Source organism: Lepidochelys kempii, chromosome 2, assembly GCF_965140265.1.
Source record: "Lepidochelys kempii isolate rLepKem1 chromosome 2, rLepKem1.hap2, whole genome shotgun sequence".
NCBI lineage: Eukaryota > Metazoa > Chordata > Testudines > Cheloniidae > Lepidochelys > Lepidochelys kempii.
The window spans coordinates 228795324-228817473 of record NC_133257.1 but is presented as its reverse complement, the minus strand read 5'-3'; the positions used below and the strand labels follow the sequence as shown (position 1 = coordinate 228817473).

Sequence of the window (22150 nt, the reverse complement as noted above, 5' to 3'; positions counted from 1 at the left end):
CATAGCACCATTGAAATCATCATAGCACCATTGAAATCAATGGAACTGTGAGGATTCCCATCAGCAGAGGATCTGATCCTAAGAGATGAGTTTTTCATTCTCTTGATTTTTACACTGTATAATTAAATATAGTAAACTCCACTTAGAGTTTGTATTGCCAAACTCTGTTGTGTCACCCATATCCTGTATACATACTGCTAAGTGCCTTTTCAGAAGGATAGAGTGGCATTTTCATGTAGCCACTAGATCTGGTCAAACATTTTCCTCCAAGTTTCATTGATTATAAATGACTTTTGAGAGAAAAATTTATAATTTCAGGAAAAATTAACATCATTTGAAATTTTCTGATTTTTCAACAAAATTATTTTAAATGAAAATTTTCACTTGGGGGGAATAGACAGGTGGAAAAACGAAAACAAAACTGACAAAATTCTCATTTAGAATCCATTGAATTTGGTTTGTTTTTTCAGAAACCGCTGCAAAAAATTTCAAACGAAATAGAAATTTTTCATTTTGTTTCAAAATTTTAAGGGATAATAACTCCTGTTTTCAACCAACCCTAGTAGCGACATCTTCTGCCTCCTGGATCAGTGTGGTGTTGGTGCAATCCATGTGACAGGGAGCAGGGCCAAGGTGGAAGAGTTTGGGGGACAGGCTCTAAACAGGGCATATTCTCTTCTTAGAGAGGCAGTATTTTACCCTATAAAATGTATAAAGACTACTGCTGCTTAGGGTTGCCAGGCATCCGGTTTTTGACTGGAATGCTTGGTCGAAGCACGGCTGACTGGGCCGTTAAAAGTCTGGTTGGCGGGGCAGCAAGGCTAAAGCAGGCTCCCTGCCTGCCCTGGCTCCACACAGCTCCTGGAAATGGCCAGCGTGTCCCTGCAGCCCCTAGGCACAGGGGTGATCAGGGAAGCTCCAGCGGCTGCCCGAGCGCCAGCTCTGCTGCTCCCATTGGCCGGGAACAGCGGCCAATGGGAGCTGTAGGGGCAGTGCCTGTGGGAGCTGCACAGAGCCAGGGCAGTCAAGGAGCCTGCCTTAGCCCTGCTGCGCTGCTCACCGGAAGCTGCCTGAGATAAGCGCCACCTGGCTGAAGCCCCAACCCACACTGCAACTGCCTGCCTCAAGTCAAACCCCCTACTGCACTCTAACTCCCTCCCAGAGCCTGCACCCCCTACTGCACCCCAACCCCCTGCCCAGCCCTGAGACCCATCCCGCACCCTAGCTCCCTCCCAGAGCCCACACCCCAACCTCCTGCCCCAGCCCTAAGCCCCCTCCCACACCCAAACTCCCTCGTGGACCTGCACCCCAGCTCTGAGTCCACTCCCACACTCCATACCCCTTGACCCCAGCCCGGAGCCCCCTCCTGCACCCAAACCTCTCATCCCTGGCCCCACTCCAGAGCCCACACTTGCAGCCAGAACCCTCACCCCTCCTGCACCCCAACCCTCTGCCCCAGCCCAGTGAAAGTAAGTGAGGGTAGGGGAGAGCAAGTGACGGAGGGAGGGGGGATGGAGTGAGTGGACGTGAGTGGACGTGAGTGGACGTGGAGCGGAGTGGAGTGAGTGACGAATGGAGTGGAGTGAGGGACGAAGCCTCAGAGAAGGGTCGGGTGTTTCGTTTTGTGCGATTAGAAAGTTGGCTCTAAAGAGAGTTGACTCTAAAGAGAGTAACATCCTCTCCACATGTTTCCAAGACAAGGCATCTGGGGCAGGAAGCCATGGGCCAATGAGGCAATGTTGTTGGTTATGTTGTCTCAGCTGTGGGGAGCCCAGAAGTGGAGGGGATCTTTGAATTCAGTCAGAGACTTCTGGGGCCTCCTGAATATGCTGTGGATCTCTGCTCAGTAGGGGTGCTGGAGGACCCAAAAACTGCCTACTCCATAGTGTTATTGGCCCTACCTCTCAGAGGGGAGGATGCAGTGGACTGACAGATCTGCAGAAGCTCTTCTATGTAAACATTCACCTCCTGGACCTATTCTTCCTGGAAGGGAAGGATGAGCCATGAATTTTATATAAGGGCCAACTAACTGAGCCCAGTCATATGAAGTGCATGATGATCTGCTGTGTTTATGAAAGCAGAGTAGGATCTTGGACTAAACTGCAATGTTCCTAACCTATTTTTAACATATCGTATTTCTCAACTGTTCAAAATGTATTAAAATTGTATTGTTTCAATAATGACTTTTTAATTCAAACTACAAACAGCATAATGTATTTTTAAGTAGTTTTATATAAGTCCTGCTTTCAACATAAGCATTATACAAATTTCCTAATCTTAAAGGGACACCTTAATCTTAAATTTCACTTCATCTGAGTGAAACGCATCACTTTGAGTGCCTTGTTGTGCTGTCCCTGGGTCAGCCAAGGAAGGGGATTTTGACTTGTGAAGGGGTTTCTGCTGCAGGGCAAGAGTACAGTGTGACGGGTTTATACCCAGCATGCTGTCTGACACAGTAGCATAGCTACACCACCAGGGGCATTGAGAGGACAGAGTCAAGATTCTGCCTGCTCCTTACAGCTCCCACCCACCTGAGTGGGGAGGGGCTAACTGCTCCACAAAGTCTGATTCCCCTCTCATGCAGTTACCTGTTATGTAGATAGCTGCCACAGGGGTATAAGAGGGCACTTTGTACCTCCTTACTTTCCTACACGGGTGCCCTAGCTGTGCCACAATTTGGCCTATAAAGGCTGATGACTAAATTCTTTGCATATCAGTTCAGCAAAGTATATGTTCTCCATTTAATGCCCACTCTACACTGGCCCATATATTTAGAAATGGTCAATTATTTCATCTCTAATTGGTAATTCTAGGAGAAGTGTAAATTGGCCCAAATTTGCAGTTTTTCAGGGGAATTGGAATCAACACTTCTAATAGCCTCTGGAGCCTATGGTGAAGTCTTGCTTAATGGTATGAAGGAAATTGTTTGCCCTGAAGGAAGATGTTGAGTAAGGTCATGTGAGTTATATGAATCCCAGATGTGGCACATTTTTATTATACTTGTCAGAGGAAGCTGATACACAGTTACAATATGATTAGAGGTTATTTTAGAGGTAACATTACTAGTTTTGAGCTGACTACATGACTATGTTGGTACATACCATAACATTAGCATAGTATTTAAAAGCAATGACCAGTTCAGGAGTGTTTGGATTTTATCTAACGTTGTCATTGTCTGACATGAAATGTGCCAATTTTATAGTTCCAATGCTGACCGGGCTCTGTATAGACTGACTATAATAGTCTCTAAGAATCATTAGTAACTAGGGAGATTTGCAAGTTTTAATATCCCACCCTGCAACCCTTACTCAAATGAGTATTCCCATGGCTGATTACGGGTGGGAGTATGGGTTTGCAGAATTGGGACTTTAGTATGTAGTGTCAAGTACTAGACATCAAGAACATGTTACTAAAGATGGGTTTCCAGTAGTGTCTATTAGCAGGAAGTCAAGCCTTTCTAATAGTATTAACCTTGTTATAATGGTTTAACAGACCATCAGTGGTTATTTGTGAAAGCTTTTGAATGTCATGTCATTAAACGTTTATATTTTGTATTGTGTAATAAAACATCTCTTTGTAAAATGAAACCTTTCCACAACCATTACTAAATTTTATGGTTTCAGAGTAGCAGCCGTGTTAGTCTGTATTCGCAAAAAGAAAAGGAGTACTTGTGGCACCTTGGAGACTAACAAATTTATTTGAGCATAAGCTTTCGTGAGCTACAGCTGAATGCATCCGATGAAGTGAGCTGTAGCTCACGAAAGCTTATGCTCAAATAAATTTGTTAGTCTCCAAGGTGCCACAAGTCCTCCTTTTCTTTTTGTAAATTTTATGGTTTCACCTTTACATATGTTGATTCAACAAAAATAATGGGTTTATTAAGGAAAATACATGCACTAGAATTTGTTAAAATAAAGTGCGGTCAATCTCTATCATTAGAGAAGGTCTTCTCTTTTAATTTTCCAGTATAAGTAAGGATCAGTGACATGACATGTAGAGAAAAGAAAGTGGGCAGTTTTAAATATATAACTTAGGTGGCCATGTGTTGAAGTTTGTGCCATATGTTTATCTTTAATGGCATGGATGTTGCTGGCTGTGATGCTGAGAACAGAGTTTGCCATGAGATTTGAAAAACGCACACCAGAAATAAAGCAATTAGCATACAGCTTCAATGTATTTATGTAATAAATAACAAACCCCGAACAATTAATTTGTGACCTTTTACTTTAGGGCTTGATCTCATCGGCAACTCCAGCAAAGTTTTAAATTGAAATGGAAAACTCTTTGGCCTGATCTCTAATTTCTTGTGCACTAAAAAAGTTCTCTTTACGTATCTGGGTGAATTCCTGGCTCCACTGAAGTACACGGGAGTTCTAGTCCTTGACTTCAGTGGAATCAGGATTTCATCCTTTGGCTTTTTTGGTGAGCAAAGAATACAGGCTTGTGAGCTGTGTACATGTACAGATACTTTTTTTTTAATTCCATCGTAAGAAACTAAAGGACTGTGTGTAGGCTGCTTGATGCAGAGCTAGTGAGACAGATTGCTGAATTGGTTCAGGGCAGCAAATGCTCTGTAACAACCTTTAAGAAGGGGGAAAGGCAGACTGAGAAATAATGGAATCAGTGACTCAGTACAAAGCTCTAGCTGTTAATTATTTTTCTTTGTTGCTTTTTATAGTTTTACTGTAAGAGTCTGTGTGGCTTTTGAAGGTCAAAGTATTTCAGATAAGATAGGTAAGAAAGTTTTATATACCTATGAATTATTTAAGGCTCATTGATTTAAGTTGGATATTTTGACTGCATTCAAAGAATACAGCATTGAGTCCTTTATAAATTAAGAAAATACTGTCTGTTTTTGTTTTGTTTATTTAAACTGAGCAAGTTGCCAAAATAAAAGTAATACTATTTTGTAATGCTCTTAAAAGAAAGAATCTTAGGAAATAGAAATAGAAATTGTGTACAGTACATGTTGACTGTGAAAATAAAGTTACAGAGATTAACTCAAATTATACATATTCTGCACTTTGGATCAATGCCTAGTGTGCTGTAATCTAGCAACCCATTTTGAAATGTAGGCTTTTATTTTTACTGGAAAGAGTTTATTGACATTAGCTATAATTTTGTTCACCCTTTTTTCTTTCCATGTTAAATGTTTCATATACTTACATTCTCTAGCACTCCAAGCTGAATTGCAATTAGATTCATTGAAACAGAAAGGAGCTGTTAGAAGGACCCTCTTCTTTGATTACCATCAATCACATCATTTCTTCCCCATTGTGATAGAAAGACAGAAACAGCTCCATTGCCGGGACTTTGTTGTTTATCTCCGAGTAAGTGGTTTACAATATTCTTGGCTGTCATCTCATAGTTTTAGTATTATGGGAGGAATAAAAGAATAAAATATAGAAAAATGCCAGTCATGTTGTTAATCTCAGAAATATGAATGATCAAAAAGTAAAAAGCACTTATCATGAACGTTCTATAATCACAAAATTAAATGTGAGAAAGACCTATTAAGTCATCTTGTCCGTTCCTTAGTCAATAAAAGATAGTTCCATACAAATCTTTTGCCCAGTTACGTTCAAGGAATGGGGCTTCCCATGGGCGAATAGTCCTCAGCCACATACGTTTTAATGTCAGGAAATTTTTCCTGCAATTCTGCCTAAGTTTTTCCCTTTCCTAAAGCATGTATATACTGTGTAAATCACTTATTCTCTCTATGGTAAGATAACTGCATTAAAATATTAAATTTAATGATAATTCACTTTTCAATATCTATTTCAAAGGGACTCCGTCAAGCAGTTTAGGGCTAAAATGTAGGTTTTGTGAAATAAATATAATTAGATCTTGAAATGTTAATAGAAACATTTTCAGGAAACAACAAACAAAGTTATTTGGATGTAAACAGTCGCACACCACACACTGATGATGATCTGGTACATGAGAACAAAACGCTGAAACTCATTAGAAGATAACTATAAAACAGAAAGACTTCGGCAAATCAGCTAAGCTCTTGGTGTCCCAGTTTCTTCAGCTATGAAACTAGGATAATAATAGTTACCCACCTTTATAAACCACTTTGAGACCTATGAAGGGAAAGTAGGACATAAGTGCAAAGTAATAATGATAATGATGACTTGTCCTCCCTTCATACATTGATCCCCTCTTTTTTCTTATATGATGGCTCTGGAGTCCTAAATAGCTAATATTAAGCATCTATCTGCTTAATCCACTTCCTCGGTGAAGGAAAAAGAAGTGAGGGTTATCAGTTGAGAAAGTCACCGCATTCATTTTGTGCGGAATCCTTGGAAGACCCATAGCAGCCTCATGAGCATATTACCACCAAATCCCTGTAGCTAAGAAATATATGGAGCCCACTGGAGTATTGCTTTAAACCTTTGTTCAACATAGCTGTCAGGTCTGAAGAGATGGTTTAGCAGAGCTGTCATTTAGTCTTTGTCTTCTCCTCCAGGATGACTACTGCTCTCCAGTCTCCAAGAGTGGGGCTTTTGTGGAGGTATATTTATGAAGGAGAAAAGATTACTGTTGCTCACCTGTAGTTGGAACTGCTTAATGCACTGTCTGGGTAGGCATTAAGGCCACCCTGGAAAGGCAGAGGAAGGTGACGTGGGGATAAGAAGGGCTTTAGCAGTATATAAGGGGCTGCATAGGCAATAAAGATGGTGGACTTTTACCAAGGCTGATGTGTATAAATCCTTGGTTATGGAACAAACCAACAATATTGCCTCCACAGATCCACACGTGCCCTCCCTCCATTCCTGCCAGGTGGTCAAGAACTGATGGGAGTTTTAGATACGGCCTCATTCTAGGCTACTGCTTTGAAAAAATTCTGAGTCTACGCAGCTCAGCAAGCTACTTCCAGAGTGTGGGTCTGTGGAGGCAATGTGTTCTGAGACCACCAGTTACAGGTGAGTAACCTCGCTTTCCTAACTGTACCACCTAATCAGAAAATGTCTGCAAAGACCCTCTTCAAAGAATCACTGTTTTATTCCTTCAATACAGACAAAACCCTGAATTCATGGCTGTTATCACCTTGCCTTTAGCAGCCATTTTAAACTGTTGTTTTTATTATGTGATTACCTTTCACAGGATGAAACAGAATTTCGAGATAAATTATCTCCAATCAGTGTTAGTTTGAATTACAGCTTGGATGAATCCACTTTTGTAGATGACCTAGCTGTGAAACCAATACTGAACTATTATCAGGAAAGCACTGTTAGGGAACAGGTATGGACCTTGCATGCAATATGTTCTATATATAAACATTATCTGTCACATCTTTCTTAAAATAGTGTATCATGTTCACAGCAGTTATGCAACAAGGGTTTAATTGATTCAGAATATGTATTTAATGGGAATAGAATACCATGCATCTTTTAAAATTCTTCCAGAACTACTGTTTTGATTGCATTGTAGAACATGAAAGCCCCAAGTTATAGTGGGGAAAAATTTGAAATATTCATATATTCATATCTTACAAACCATTACATACATAGTCATTGAGATTACTCATGTACATAAAGGTTTGCAGAAATAACCCCTTCATTTGTGGCATTGCTGGTAATAATCAAGACAAGGAAGTGAACTGATTTTTTTCAAGGAAGAACTCTAATACCGCTGGTACATGTTTTGAATAGGCTTTCATTCTGGTGGATTGTGGCGAGGACAACATGTGCATTCCTGATTTGAAACTTTCAGCTACACCGTAAGTTTAGACAAAAAAATAATTGTATTATGCCTAATAGAATACAGGTGGTCATTAAAACAGCTCAGAAGGAAATGTAGACACTTCTAACTCCCTTAACTACTAGATGAAATGTGAAACTCAGGTCAGTTGCTGGCTATAGCAATGCCTTCTTACTGATGCCAAGTACCAGGTTTCCAAGGACAGAGAAAGATAAATCCTATATATGGCTATTTTTGTCTATATATCTGTCCCAAACATTCACTGTACTCAGCAATGATAGGGAAACATACAACCGAACAGCTCTGCTTCCACCCCTCAATATCAGTTGATAATATGAATTGCTTTTGCAAAGGGCTTTTCACTTTATTTGTTTTTATGGCCCATTTGTTTTTGTGCTTGGCACTTGATTCTCAGCGTCATAATCTAGTTAAGTCAAAAACATGGGGGAAAGGTTATAGGTTAGGGGCAGCAAGGAATTATAGGCAGTATAATGGGTCTGGAGTTGTGCTGTCAAGGAACTGGAGAAGGCCATCGGAGGCAAGTGTCAGTGTGGAGCTAGTGTGTGTCTTCAAAGATCATGATCAGATGTATGTGTGTCTTGGCTAGGGCTGTGCAAATAATTGCTTTTTTTGGTTCACCGTCCAAACAAAAAAAAAGTTTTTAAATTGTTTGGTTTGAGCCTAAATGAAAAATTTTAAATTTTCTCGATGAAACAAAAAGCCAAAAGTCTCTCTTCTGACTCAGGAAGAATGGAGACTCAAACCCAGGACTTCCCAGGTGGGCTAAAGGCTATAAAAGGGGGCTCCACCACTCCTCTTCTGTTTTGTGAATGACACATAAATCCCCTTGTGAATCTAGCTCAGAATTTTTTTAATTGTTTTGGCTGAAACTATTTAACAAATTTGTGAAAAATTCTTGAATAGTTTTGGCTGACCTGAAATTGTATTTGTTGGTGAATAAAGTATTAGTCTGAAAAATTTTGCCCAGCTCTAGTCTCAGTGGATCTCAGGAGATGTGCTGGTTTTGGGGGCTGAAATCCTTTCTCATTCCATGATGATCAGCTATTCCTGTATAGGTAGGGTGCAATCAGAGCTTTGGAGTTTAACACAACTTGCTTTCCATATTCTGTTGTAACTCATTTTGCATGTGCCACTGTGGACAGTCATTTGCCCGGACCCCTTCCTCACTGTTCTAGAGTACACTCCCTTTTTCACAATTTGCAAATCTTTTGTGGAGTTTCTCCGTGGGATTATTTTTGTGTTGTAAATTGCATGTCAAGTAGCTGGTTGTGCATAGAACTTGAAGGCAGGTTTTTTTTTTAGAAAATTGCTACGTTTTTGAGTATAGACACTAGGAGAGCAAATGGACAAAACATTAATTGTGAATGTTTATAATCCAATTAATTATATATTTTCAAAGTTCATGATCAGATGTATGTTTTTATAGAGATAAAGATCAACTAATCATTGGAGAAGAAAATTGTGTCATGCTCATAATAAACCCACGGAATGATGGAGAAGGAGCCTATGAAGCTGAGCTTCATATAAAGATCCCACCTGAAGCAGATTACACAGGTGTTGAACGAAACCACAAGGTAATCATATTGGGGTATTCTGTGTTAAAAGAAAAAAGACTGGCACAGAGTTAAAGCACCCTGTGTATTCTAGCTAGGGTTAGATAACAGATTGGTGGCTTTAATCAAAAAAGTAGTACAAATCTTTTAAAAAGTGTATTTACATTCAAATTAGTTGTTTTATCTTAGGCTATGTCTGTACTTACGGTGGTGTGTATGGTCCATACACTTTGTGTCCCCGCACACAACATGGGTATAAATAGACAGTGAGGCACTACTAAGCACAGTTTCCAACTTTCACATGGTAAATAAGCACCCTGACTTTCACAATAAGCCAAAAATCAAGCTAATCCCATTTCAAAACAAGGCCAAAACAAGCCAATTCCTCAGAACCCCAACACGCTATGTGACTAGATCCCTCTGGCGGGCAGTCTGGGACTGTGGTAGGCCCGCTGTGCCCCTGCTTGCCTCCCACTGCCCCTGTTTGCCGGGAGCCGATTAAAAAAAAAAAAAAGAAGCAACAAGCTGCAAGCGAGAAACTAGCCAACAAGCAACTAAGCCAATTAAGCCAAAAACAAGCCCAATTTCTGCGTTTTTTTCGTGGGTTTGCCATGTTTGCTGTTAAGGCGAATGGAGTAAAGACACGCTAGAACCTTAGGGTATGTACCCTTCATGGCTCTCTTCATGGCCAAGCAGTGCCTTCCATGGCTACACTGCTAAAACCAGTGTGGTGTCCCACGGCCTCCCAGCACAAGGAAAGGCTCCAGAAGTGGAGAGGCAGTGGGGAAAGGCTCCGGCAGCTCCCCACTGCTGGAGCCTTTCCCTGCAGCAGGGTGCTGCTGGAGCCTTGCCCCACCACAAGGAGAGTCTCCAGCCACAGGGAGAGGCTCTGGCAGGGGGGGCAAAGGGGAGAGGGTCTGGGCACAACGTGCTTTTCACTGTGGCCTGTAGTTACATGTATCTTACATGTGGATGCGAGTATAGACAAGGCCTTATATGTAGGCCAAGAAGCATGAAATCATACTGATCATGTTTAGACAAAGAGGCTATTTAAAGAAGCTTGTCCAATGGAACTGTACAGTAATTACTTAAGCCCCGTCCCAGCCATTTGTTTTTTTTAAACAAATCTCACTTATTCACTGCTGGACAGTAAGATAGTATCACCTCATCTGCACATAAATCCCTCAAGCTGTTGCAACATCAACTTTTTTTTTTTTTGACTGTTGAATGTGACACACAGAGAAAGGCCCTGGGAATTGGAGGGGAGTTAATTTCCTTTCTAGAGAGAAATGTTGTTAATTGAGTTGAAAGTAATCGACAGTGTATTTCTTGATTCTTCTTCTGTCAATCTACTTTACTGATGGACTGAAAGTTGCAATAGGATAAACCCAGTTAAAAGAACTGATGAGAAGGAAAGTGAAGATTTATTGAAGATTATATTGTTAGAAATTAAAGAGAACTCCACCCCTTACGTGCACTTAAAAATAGCTTCCCTGACTCCTTGCTTCTCAGCGTATTTTTCTTCTCCTGCTCTCTCACAGTAACTCTAACTTTGTTGACCGATGTACAGGAAAGAAGCTGTACTGATCACAATCTGGCTGGGTTATTTTATTTTACTCTGTTGATCTCAAGAAGCAATAGACTATTCTTCCTGACATTGTGGGACACACTGAAGTTAATCAGAATCTTTCCATTGACTTCAGTGGACTTTGGATTGGGTCCTGGAGAGGAGAGAGTCTTCTGATTAGAAATGGTGGGGGAAAAAATTCCCACTAAAATTTCTAGATGAAAAATGCCCTTTTTATCAAAATGTTATCAAAATCTTTCAGGTTTTTGTTACGAAAAAATAACCCCTCGCTCCCCAAAATGGTATGTTTTCAACTACTGTAAAATGAATTTTTTAGATCAAAAGTTTTCAATTTCTTTGATTTTTTTTTTTTTTTGGTGGGAAGTAAAATACATTTCATGACCAGCTCTGCTTGTGAATGCTGATACAGACTTAATGAGGCTGTCTTAAATTTTCCATACATTTGCAATCCCATGTTCTGTGCACTAGAGCAGACTGATTAACCTTTCATTCACATCTCCTACTTGTCAGCCCTTATTCAGACATAGGGATTGCTATTTATGTTCTTTTTTAAAAAATAGCAGAACATTAGTCCTAGTGTGTTCATAATTCTTAGGCGGCATTACATTTTGTATAGCAGATTTAGTTTTTGTAAACTTTTCATACAGTACTGAAAGCTAACCAATGACTTCTACTGATTTTAGAACTGTAATAAAAGTATACTATTCAAACGTTATCGTTGAGTTTAATACAAATAAAAATCTAGAAAACACAACCCAAAGTGTCTGTGTGACAGCGAAATTCATATTGTACTATTTACCCATGTTATAAAATATGCATGTGGTATTTAAAAAGAAATGGACTGTTGTTCTCTATCTTCAGCTGCTTTTCTGTGCTACCACAGTTGTTCAAAGATGAATGCACAATCTCTGTCATTTAAAAACCAAATTGAAATGAAAAAATGAATGGATTAAAACATGCATCCTGTAAACCCCTAATGTTCCTTTACACCCTTTTCTCTACATTCTCATTGCGCTCTACCTCTCTGTCATTATAGAAAGAGGAAATTTGCAAAAAAGAGAAGTATTTACAACCATTTTTATCATCTTATTCCCAAAATGGCCTTACTTTCAGGTGCATTAGGTTCATATGTTTAAAGGCTGATCTAATACAAATGCTGAAAGTATAAAAGAGTGCTTACAGTTAATTCCATTCATGAATAGAGTTTAAGCATCTTAACATGGTGATAGGCCTCTGGCTTGCCTTGCACAGGGCTAACTTTCAGCATATCTGGCTTTATCAAAACAACTTGCAATGTGACACCCAAGATACACTCAGGTATGGAAGCATACGTCTCTTGGTTTGTAACCAGGGGTGAAATCCTGGACCCATTGAAGTTAATGGGGGTTTTACCAATGGCTTCAGCAAGGTTAGGATTTCACCCTATGTCTCCACAAGTGTTTGTACCACACCTAGCACAATGAAGCCTTGATTCTGATTGGAACTCTGGGCAATGCTGTAATACAAATAATCAGAAGTCCCACAGTAATGTCAGCACAGTCCTTTAGATTTGTGATGGCACCAGTTACCATCATGCCATTAGCCCTCTGCACCCAAGGTTCCTCAGTGGCACTTCACTGTATCAAAGGCAGTGGCCCTCTCCACGTCTATAATCAGTATTGTCCCTATATAACTGGCCTTCCTGTAACAGGGAAGAGACAATATGCTCCTCGAAACCAATCCCAATGTAACAACTGGATATAGTTCAGTTTAGATAAAACAAGTGGACCAAATTTATCCCTCATGTACTTATTTATACACACTTTGGATACAGAAAAAGAGAAAAGAAGAAAAAGGAGAACACAGAAGAGTTTTAGGCTCAAATTCTTCTCTCAGTTACTCCAGCATAAAGCCAGAGCAATGGCAATGTGATATTACTCCAATTTGTTCTGTAGTTACTCTGGCTTAACTGAAAGATGTCCCTTGAATGTTACCTGTCTGATATGTCTATGGAAAGATTCCTTTGGCTATTCTATAAACTTTAGGTACTCAGGGAAAATGATAAAACAATATTACTTTACAGGGCCCACAATGGATAAACTGTTCCAACTCCACTGCATACGAGGCACCATTGAGTGTGCTATGTCTGTACTTTTACTGTGTTGTTACCTCAGGCTCTTATTTTCCTTCGCCTTGTACTTTGTGTAGCCAAATCAGAATGGTAGTTCTTTGCACTGGTATACATGACTACCAAAATGCGACCCAGTGGAGAATCAGGCCCTCATTCCCCAGCTGCAGATTGATGCCCTTCTTAATCTTCAGGTGTAAAAGTCAAAAGATACCATTTATTTTCTTGACCCATTGCATAGATTGATTCTTCCTTAAGTTGCCAATTGGTTAATGAAATACAGTATGATCAACCCTATTATTAGTAGCAGTAATTTAGATTGTGGTAGCATCTGGGAGCCCCAATCACGGACCATGACCCCATTGTGCTAGGCATTGCACAAATAGAAAAAAAAGACAGTCTCTGCCCTGAAAAGCTTATCACACTGATCTTGGATGGCACAATAAACACAGGCTCTTGCTTTTCCACTCTGCAGGAGACTGGAGTCCAAATCTTCATAAAGTGATAAGTGAACGCAAATTAAGTGTTTTCCTAGCCCTGCTAGGTGTTTGTCCACATGACAAAGATATTACACAGTTTGGCACGGCTCACTGTCTCTGCTCTGGCTAGGAACAGCAGAGGCATTGCAGTCAAAATGAGAGCCTTGGCTGCAATGTATGGAGATGGTCTCACATGGCTTCTCACACAAATAGCCAGTGCTATTAGCACTATGCTTTTGTGGGCGGGAGAGTGACACACTTAACAAAAAAATAAAGCTTTCTTGGCTCACTTGTAAAATCTTGTTAGTGAAATAGGTACAAGGTTGCTAGCTAGATGAGATATGATTTAATTGGAACTAGATTGTAAACCTCTTGGTATATAAATCAGGTCTTCTAATGTTTGAATAGCAATAATCCATCTGTTGGCACTCAGTCAATTGAAAAGCATGTCCATCTACATTGTCTGGGAAAATACAACATTATTGTGAAAGATGGTTAAATAACTTTTTAAAGGCGGCAGCAGGGGGCATTTTTTTCCAGTAGTCTGGGTCCATTAACTACCCTTTTACCAATTAGTAGTTCACTGCTGAGACAGCCAAGACAGTCTGTTAGTTCTTAGTGCATTTGTAGGCACTGGATTAGTTAAAGCATCCAGTCATTTTCCAGTTAAAATGTGCCCTTGGAGTACAAATGTTAATTGGTGGGGTTTAGCTGCTGTTCAAGACTGCCAAAAAGGCCACGTGCTACTATAAAAATATAAATTGCTGCACACGGCTAGTAAAAGGGTTCTGTGGCTGAATCTACAATGTTGCTCAGTTACATGTGAAACCAATGGAACTGGCAATGCTGGATGTGTAAATCTCTCTCCTTTTTCTTGTTATCCTCCTGCTGCCCATTCTAATTTTGCTTTTCTACCGCTAACTTTGCTGTAACTACCTCTAAGAGGTGATCTCTGAAAAAGAAAAGTATTACCAAAGATAATTTCACACTTTGAGCATCCTATCACAGACTGACCCTTTGCCCCATCCCTATATTGCACAAATTAGCTTTGACATTGTCTTTTACATAAATGCTGTACCATCCGCCACTTACAGTCTAATTAAGGATCAGGCCACTGATTTTGCATGAATCTCTGAAATTTAGTTCCAAAACCCACCTATTTGCTCAGACTCTTTTGGCAGGAGGAAGTCACAAAGAGGTTGGTATACTTTGTGCTGGTGGATAGTACAACTTTTATATAACAATCTTAAACTATATAGTACTGATGATTGGACATTTATGTAATGTCTGAAACTAAATTTGCACAAGAGAAGGATTGAGTTGAATATGCATTTATGCACATAGATTCCCACACACATTTAACTGCAATTGTTAGCTTATCCCAGTGTGAGTGCCTCTTCTTAGCTCCAAGCACCCTTGGCAAATCCTTTAAAAGCATGAAAAGATTTAACAGGTTAAATTACCTCACAGCAGAAATTAACCACCTGATAAGTTATTAAAGGCAAATCAAAGAATACCAGCCCTTATCCCACTTCCTTTCTCCCAAAGTACTGAGCAAATAGATGGGATTTGCAACCGGATGTCTTCATTCCAGAGGTAGCTATACTTTTGACTCCTCCCTGTTCTCTGAGTGCAACTCTTTAAGGTACCAGAATTCATGCCTTCACCTGTCCTGGGTTGGAATCTCATAAGTCTCCCACTCTTAGACTAGATCTCAGGCTACAACCTTCTGTGTACTGTCCATGATTTCTCAGCAGGTCAACTGGGCTCAGAACCTGCAAGTCTTCCCTTTGAGAGCTCTAACCAGTAGTTAATACAGTGACCAAACAAAGTGTTATTTAATAGCATAGCAAAGCATGAAAGAAAAAGGAATTTAACACTATAGCGGTCTCTATGCATGTCTATGCTCTCTAAGGCTTACCATCCCCAGGAAGGCCCAGCTGCATCAGACCCACTCCTTAGGGCCCGTGTCTGTATCTCTCTGTCAGCCTGTTCTTCTGTGAACATCTCATTGACAACTGCCTCCCCCATGCTCTTGATACTGACTTTAACTGTTTTAAGTTCTTTTGATCTGTCTATTCCCAGCCTTGGCAATACAGTTGTGTAACTTTTGGGCTGAAGTGAAGGAGTATCTTCATGGCTAATAGCCCAGCTATTGTTTCGTAACATCCTAACCAGTTTATCATTAGGGGTTTTACCTGGACCCTTGTGTTACCTTCCTAACAGCCCTGTCATGTGTACAATGTCATTATTTCCTGAGCCAGTCACATTCAGTATTCATAAGTCCACTCACATCTGCCCCTCATCCTTCACACCAGGTTTGAGTGATTCATGCAAAACTGGGGGACTTGTCCTTTATTAGATTGTGGATGGTTGAAAATGTATTAACCAGTGACCTTCATTAATCAGTATGAAGCAAAGGCCAGGATGGTCTGATACTTTATCCTCCTGAGAGAGAACCCTAGGCAAAGCCAATGAAGATGAGATGAAACATCTTGATACAAATTTAGCTTGACTCATTATTTTTCTCTTTATCTTCCACTGCCAAAGGGATCATTGGATCCATTCCTCCCCTCCCCTCCATTCTCCACACAATGTTCCTAAGGTGGCCATCAAAGAGTCAGAGCTGCCATTCCCAATACAAGTACAAAGGTGCACAATATAGCAGCCCTTGGTTTAAGAGGGAAGGGCTGCTGGCAGGGCATTCTCCCTCGAGGGTCTATGCCTCTAGAACCCATTCCTTGCCTTTACAAGAGGCTGGAATGGTTATTAACATTCTGGACATGCAGTAAAACTCACCTTTTTTTTCCTTCCTACAAAGGGAAGTTTGACATTCCCCAACAGCAATATTGACAGTATCAAGAGATGGATTCATGGGCAGGGGCTTCACAGTTGCTTCATTTAGGACATGTACCACCCTTGCCAATCTCAACTAACTCACTAGCTCAGCAGGTCCACACTGTCCTTCACCAACCAGGAAGAGCATGAGGTGAACTTGCAGGCTGTGTCCTGGAGTTCTCACAGCTCTTTCTTATATAAAGAATGACCTGTCATGTATTACCTAATCTGTGGGAACTTTAAAATTAGGTGGGAGAGACCTACAGCAACAATTCCAGATGCATCCTGATTTTTAGAAGATCAGTGACGTCTGTTTTTACTTCTGAGTTTGTTTCTCTTATTAAAGATGCCAAAGAGGAAAACAGAAAAGACTGATCTTACTTTGTTTTCTAGTCTATGTCTCTTAACTTCCACCATCTTACAACTGCTACTTCCTCTCCACTTAGCACTTTGTATATAGGATTTTATACTTTGTACACAGATGATATGAGAGGTGTGAGCTGCAGAGGAAGTGGAGGGGGAAGCATCAGAACAAACTTTACATTGACTTCTCTAGAGAAAACGTGAACATATCTTTGCTAGAGGAAGATGAGAACATATCTTCAAAGTTGTTCTCAGAAGTGCCCTTGAGGAATGCTGAACAGCGCAGGCTAGACGATAGGGTACAAGACTGAGAGTTGGGAAGAAATGAAATGGTCTCTCTCTCTCAAAATACTGGCTAGTTTCCCATTTATTTCTTTTTGGTGTCAGACTCCCTTCACTGGCCAACAGTAACCAATTAAGTGTCCATGTAGAGATGCACACAGGGGTTTGAAATCAAAAGAAATTTCATAAGCAAAAAGGCATAATTTTCTCAACAGGATACACTTTGCTCAGACCTTTGACCTCAATATTGGTGTTCTTTTGTTACAGGCACTACGTGTATTGAGCTGTGATTACAAGATGGAAAATGAAACTAGAATGGTCATTTGCGACCTTGGAAATCCCATGGTGGCTGGAACAAATGTAAGAGACAACCAGATGCATTTGCTGATTTTATCTAATTGAATTTTAAGGGAAGCTAATGGAAATCTACTCAATTAGCAGAATGCATCCCAATAAGCAGTAGCTGAAACAAATTCTTTATCTGGACAGGAAATTGTTGGTGTAATAAAATATCGTACTACACTGCCTTAAGACTAATAATCTGATGCTTGAAAACATTCATGACTTTTGGCCTGTTTCTGCTCTCACTTACACTAGTGTAAATTGGGATTCATTCCGTTAGTGTCACCAGTATTTCACCAGGGTGGGAATCCTTATTCATAGTGTTAGATGTGTTCATTTGCTCCTTTTAATGTGACTTCAGTAAAGGATATTTTATTGTTCTATACTGTAAGTGAAATCCTATTGGGCCCAATTCTGATCTCACTGACACCAGTGTAATTCTTTTGGTTGAATCCAATTTATGCCAGTGCAAATGAGGTTTGACTCATAATTAGTATCATCACAAACATTTTCTAAGGTAAAGAAATTCTACTTTTTAAAAATAAATGATGAATCTGTGTGTTCATAAATGCTATATCAATAGCACTGGCTACAGTCAAGTATAGAGCTGGCTAACCTAATGCAAGGCTCTATTTTAACCATTCTACTGCTGAACAATGTGTTTGCTGTAATCTAATCTGTTATTCATACTGCTCTATAAGAAATGCATTCTTTCTGGCATCACAGAAAATTATAATCCACATTTGTCTCCTACTCTCCCTATTTTGGGTTTCTCCTGAGCTGAAACAGAGAATTTGTCAACTGGCAGGTTGTTCTGCGTTTTTATGAACAAGTGTCTGTGAGAAAAATTTGAGACAATCAAGTTAATTGCAGCATAAATCACCATGGCACTTTTTGGCAAGTATTCTGGCTACAGTGATTAAAGATGGGCTGAGGAGGTGGTGTTTGGATCTGGATTAGGTTTGGGTATCTTTGTGGCTTGGGAGCAGAAATGCTGCTCATTCCACAGGGGACGTCCTCTCCTTCTGTCTCTTGACAAAACAGTTCAGGAAAAACTCCAGCAGCAGAACCTGACAGTTTCCTCCCACAAGAATCCTCTCCCATTGATTACGCAACTATAAAAAGCTTGGGTTTAATTACATTTTTGATATTTAGTTAAATAGTCATAGCATCACCCCTTTGAATTATGGTTATGTGAGTATCCCCATACAATCATAATTCAAAAGGGTAATGCCATGACCATTTAAATATCAAAAATGTAATTAAATCCAAGCTTTTTTATAGTTACATAAAATATGCCGTGCTAGTAAAACTGAGCAAGACAACTCCTCTGTGAATGAATTGTAAACATTTAAAATAATAGCTTTTCATTGGAAATTAGCATTGCTCACATTTTAAATTGGTAGGAGTTTAGCTGGATACCCTAATATTAGTGCAGGAGCTTTACAAGTTACTTCATAATCTAAGCTACCCAATATACTGGGTAGCAACAACTAGCAAAAATTGTTATTTCTCTCCTTAAACGCTCTAGATGGGAATTTTTTAGGTTGCTGTCTTGACACAGTTATTCCAACATGATATCAAGCAAATGTTTCTTCATGCATTATTTTCATAGTAGATCCCACCCTGTTAGCTCTGTTAGATGATTTTCAAATATTCAAGATGGGCCCGTCCCCGCTCTGAGTAATTCACAGCCTAAGTGCCAACAAATAAAGAGGTTAGAGGAAGAACTGTCACAGTCTGAGCTGGCCCTTTAATGGGTTTGGGACTCAGCTGCGCTTTTGCCAGGCTTAGGCCACCATCCCAAGTGAAGCAAATGGGTCCATAGGTTTTGTGATGGAAACATCTGGTTAGAAGCTAGGCCTTCTGAGGAAGATAAAGACAGCCTGAAGTTAATCAGAGAGAGTTTGGGGAGGGATGTTTCTTGAAAGAAGGCAGCTGACAACTTGCTAGAGCTCCCAGGCAGAAGGCCTGGGAGAGAAATCTGCAAGGACCCTATTGAGGAATGACCTTTAGCTGAGAGACATGCAGGGAGTAGGAGCTTGCAGGGTGAGAAGCTCTGGCTATGTAAGGGTTGACAAGACTTGAACCTAGACTTGCAGGACTACCAGGCAATTACCATCCCCACTCTGCCACCCAGTGGCAGCTGTAACCTGCGCACTCCCAGTGACCCACAATCCGCAGAGGTTCAATGCCACAGGAAGTTCTGCCTTGAGTGACCTGACCGACAGTGGCCTTAGTGATCCCTGATTGGCTCCTTGTCTCTATATAAACCCACAAAATATACCAGGAAGTGTTCAGGCAACAATTGGGTCCCCAGCTAGCAGCTGCAGCAGCAGCAAATGCCCAGCTTCCTTGTTCCTGAATTCCCATTATTGACCTTGACTCTGACATGGATTCTGACTCCTGACTGACCCCTGGAATCCCAACATGGACCCCAATACCTGGTATTGACCTGTGGCCCGTTTCCTGATTCTGCCTCCAGCTCTCACTCTCAGCTTGACTCTTGACTCTGATACCGGCTCTGACACTTGGCTTCCTGGAACCCCAAGCTCCTGCCACTAGTCCTGTCTACCATCACCCAGTATCCTGACAGGCAACGAGGACTGCAAAGAACTGTGAGCCTGGAAGGGAGAGCTATAGGGATCCTGGAGCCCATTTAACTGAATGGATTAACTGAGCCTGGAAAAGAGGGCTAGAAAGTTTTGAGTTTTATGTTACTAAGTCTGACACCTGTGATGAGTAACGCACATATGTACATTCCATTACAGTATGTACAATGGTGATCTCTTTGAAGTGTTCCCTGCTATGCACCAGAAGGGTCTGCACAGCCCAACTGATGCACAACGTATTTAGGTGTGTTAGAAATCATATTCCATAGTCTGCATTAGTGTTCTTTGTAGACAAACTCTTAGGTACATGTAAGCATTTATGGTGTTTTTCTGGTGTTTATTGGATAAACACCAACTTATTTATTGTATTGGGGGTGTTTTATCACTATTTATTGATTTAAAAAAAAACAACTACTAAAATCAGGAGCCCTATTTCTAAGAAAAGAACCAAGCATTTGAAATTCAAAGGTATATGAAGACTGTAATTTTAAAAAATCCAAACGTCAACAAGTTTGGAAATACCATGTAAGCTTTGAATACTAACTTTAACTCTGGAACTAGATCTCATGGGGGCCTAGTGAAGGCCAAAGGACTGGAGTTCCTGTACCAGACAGTTTCTAAGCTGTGTGATGGCAAACCAAGTTAGCACATCTCCAACAGTGAAATACCAGTCATTTCTTCAAATCACATAACTCATAAACAGCTGCTCTGATCCACCTCCAACTTTGTAAAATACTTTTGCTCTGGCAAGAGATCAGTTGTTAAAATATTCAGTCAGAAAGGGGTTTTTGGTAGATGTTGTGGGGGGGGGGGCGAGATCACAATCAAACATTCTTAAACCCTTAACTACAGAGACACAACAGTGACTCTTCAATACCTGGAGCCCCTACAATTCTGCAGCAATTTAAGACCAACTTGTTTGGAAAGGCTAGCCCGTTTGTGTGGCAGGGTTTAGTGACATCCCCTGTGGAATACTACTACTGCAGTAAAATGTAGAACAGTCTGCAGTTTCCCAGCTTCAGAATATGTTATTAGGAGCAGGATTACAGGGTCTCTGGCTTTTGGCAAATCAATGACTTTGAAATAATTTACTATTCATGAAATGTACTTAACCTTTTCACAACATTAAACAACAGGAAAAACCACAAAGTGTGGCCCAGAATGTTGACTATAACTTCATGCTGCCACTCCACAGTAAATATACCTGCACTAAAGCACAGGACAAGAAGCAGAAATTGAGTCTAAATATTTTTTAATTGAATTGCTTGTCTAGTACACTGAAAGGTATCAGATTGAGAATCTTAAAGATTGAAGTACTTCCCAAGTCATTACCATTTCTGATGGCTGTTCCATGGCCTCAATAAGTTTTATTCTACATATTAATGGCAGGTGTCTGCCAATAATGTTGGAGTTTTTAATGAGGTAATCTCAGCAAGAGAGGTCAAAGATTGAATGGAGATTGGAAACGAATAGGGATAAGGCACACTTAACATGGGAAAGCGCTTTATCGTTCCCTATCCAATTGCCCAGCAACAATGAATCTATCAAAGCCATTCGCTAGAGAAGAAGTGAATAAGGCCATAACACTCACCGAACTTGGCAAGGCTGCAGGCCCAGACAGCATCTTCCCAGAATTTCTGAAAAATTTACGTCAACATGGCCACGACTGGCTGATGCAGTTCTTTCTCAACATGCATGCCATTGGCCAAACACCCAAGGTATGGGCAAACAGGCAAACGTCATTGCCATCCTGAGACCAGGGAATGCAGCCACACTCTGAAAAACCACCAGCTGATGTCATTACTATGTGTAACATACAGGCTCTTGGAAAGGATGTTATACCAGACAGTTATACCTGTTTTTGAATACTATATCCCTAAAGAGGATTTAGGCCAGGACGAAGCACCTGTGATCAGGTAATAGGACAGAAAATATCATATTGCCTCAATATAAATCCACAGTATGCCCACATCTTGAATACTACATGCAGATCTGGCTGCCCCATCTCAAAAAATATATATTGGAATTGGAAAGGTACAGAAAAGGCAACAAAAATGATTAAGAGAATGGAACAGCTTCCATGCGAGGAGAGATGAATAAGACTGGGAATTTGGAAAAAAAGGCAGCTAAGGGGGGGATATGGTAGAGGTCTATAAAATCATGACTTGTGTAGAGAAAGTAAATAAGGAAATGTTATTTACTCTTTCTCATAACACAAGAACTAAGGAGCACCAAATCAAATTAATAGACAGCAGATT

General features: G+C 40.4%; 1 protein-coding gene across 1 annotated transcript in view; it reads left to right on the top strand.

The window, feature by feature from the left end:
• Positions 1-22150, top strand: part of ITGA8 (integrin subunit alpha 8) — a 172878-nt gene that overhangs the window by 78382 nt on the left and 72346 nt on the right. Inside the window, exons 16-21 of the mRNA XM_073334109.1 lie at positions 4679-4734; positions 5176-5330; positions 7111-7248; positions 7659-7726; positions 9155-9302; positions 17206-17298. Of these exons, the coding sequence (XP_073190210.1) occupies positions 4679-4734; positions 5176-5330; positions 7111-7248; positions 7659-7726; positions 9155-9302; positions 17206-17298 (658 nt within the window). The remainder of the gene's footprint in view (positions 1-4678; positions 4735-5175; positions 5331-7110; positions 7249-7658; positions 7727-9154; positions 9303-17205; positions 17299-22150) is intronic.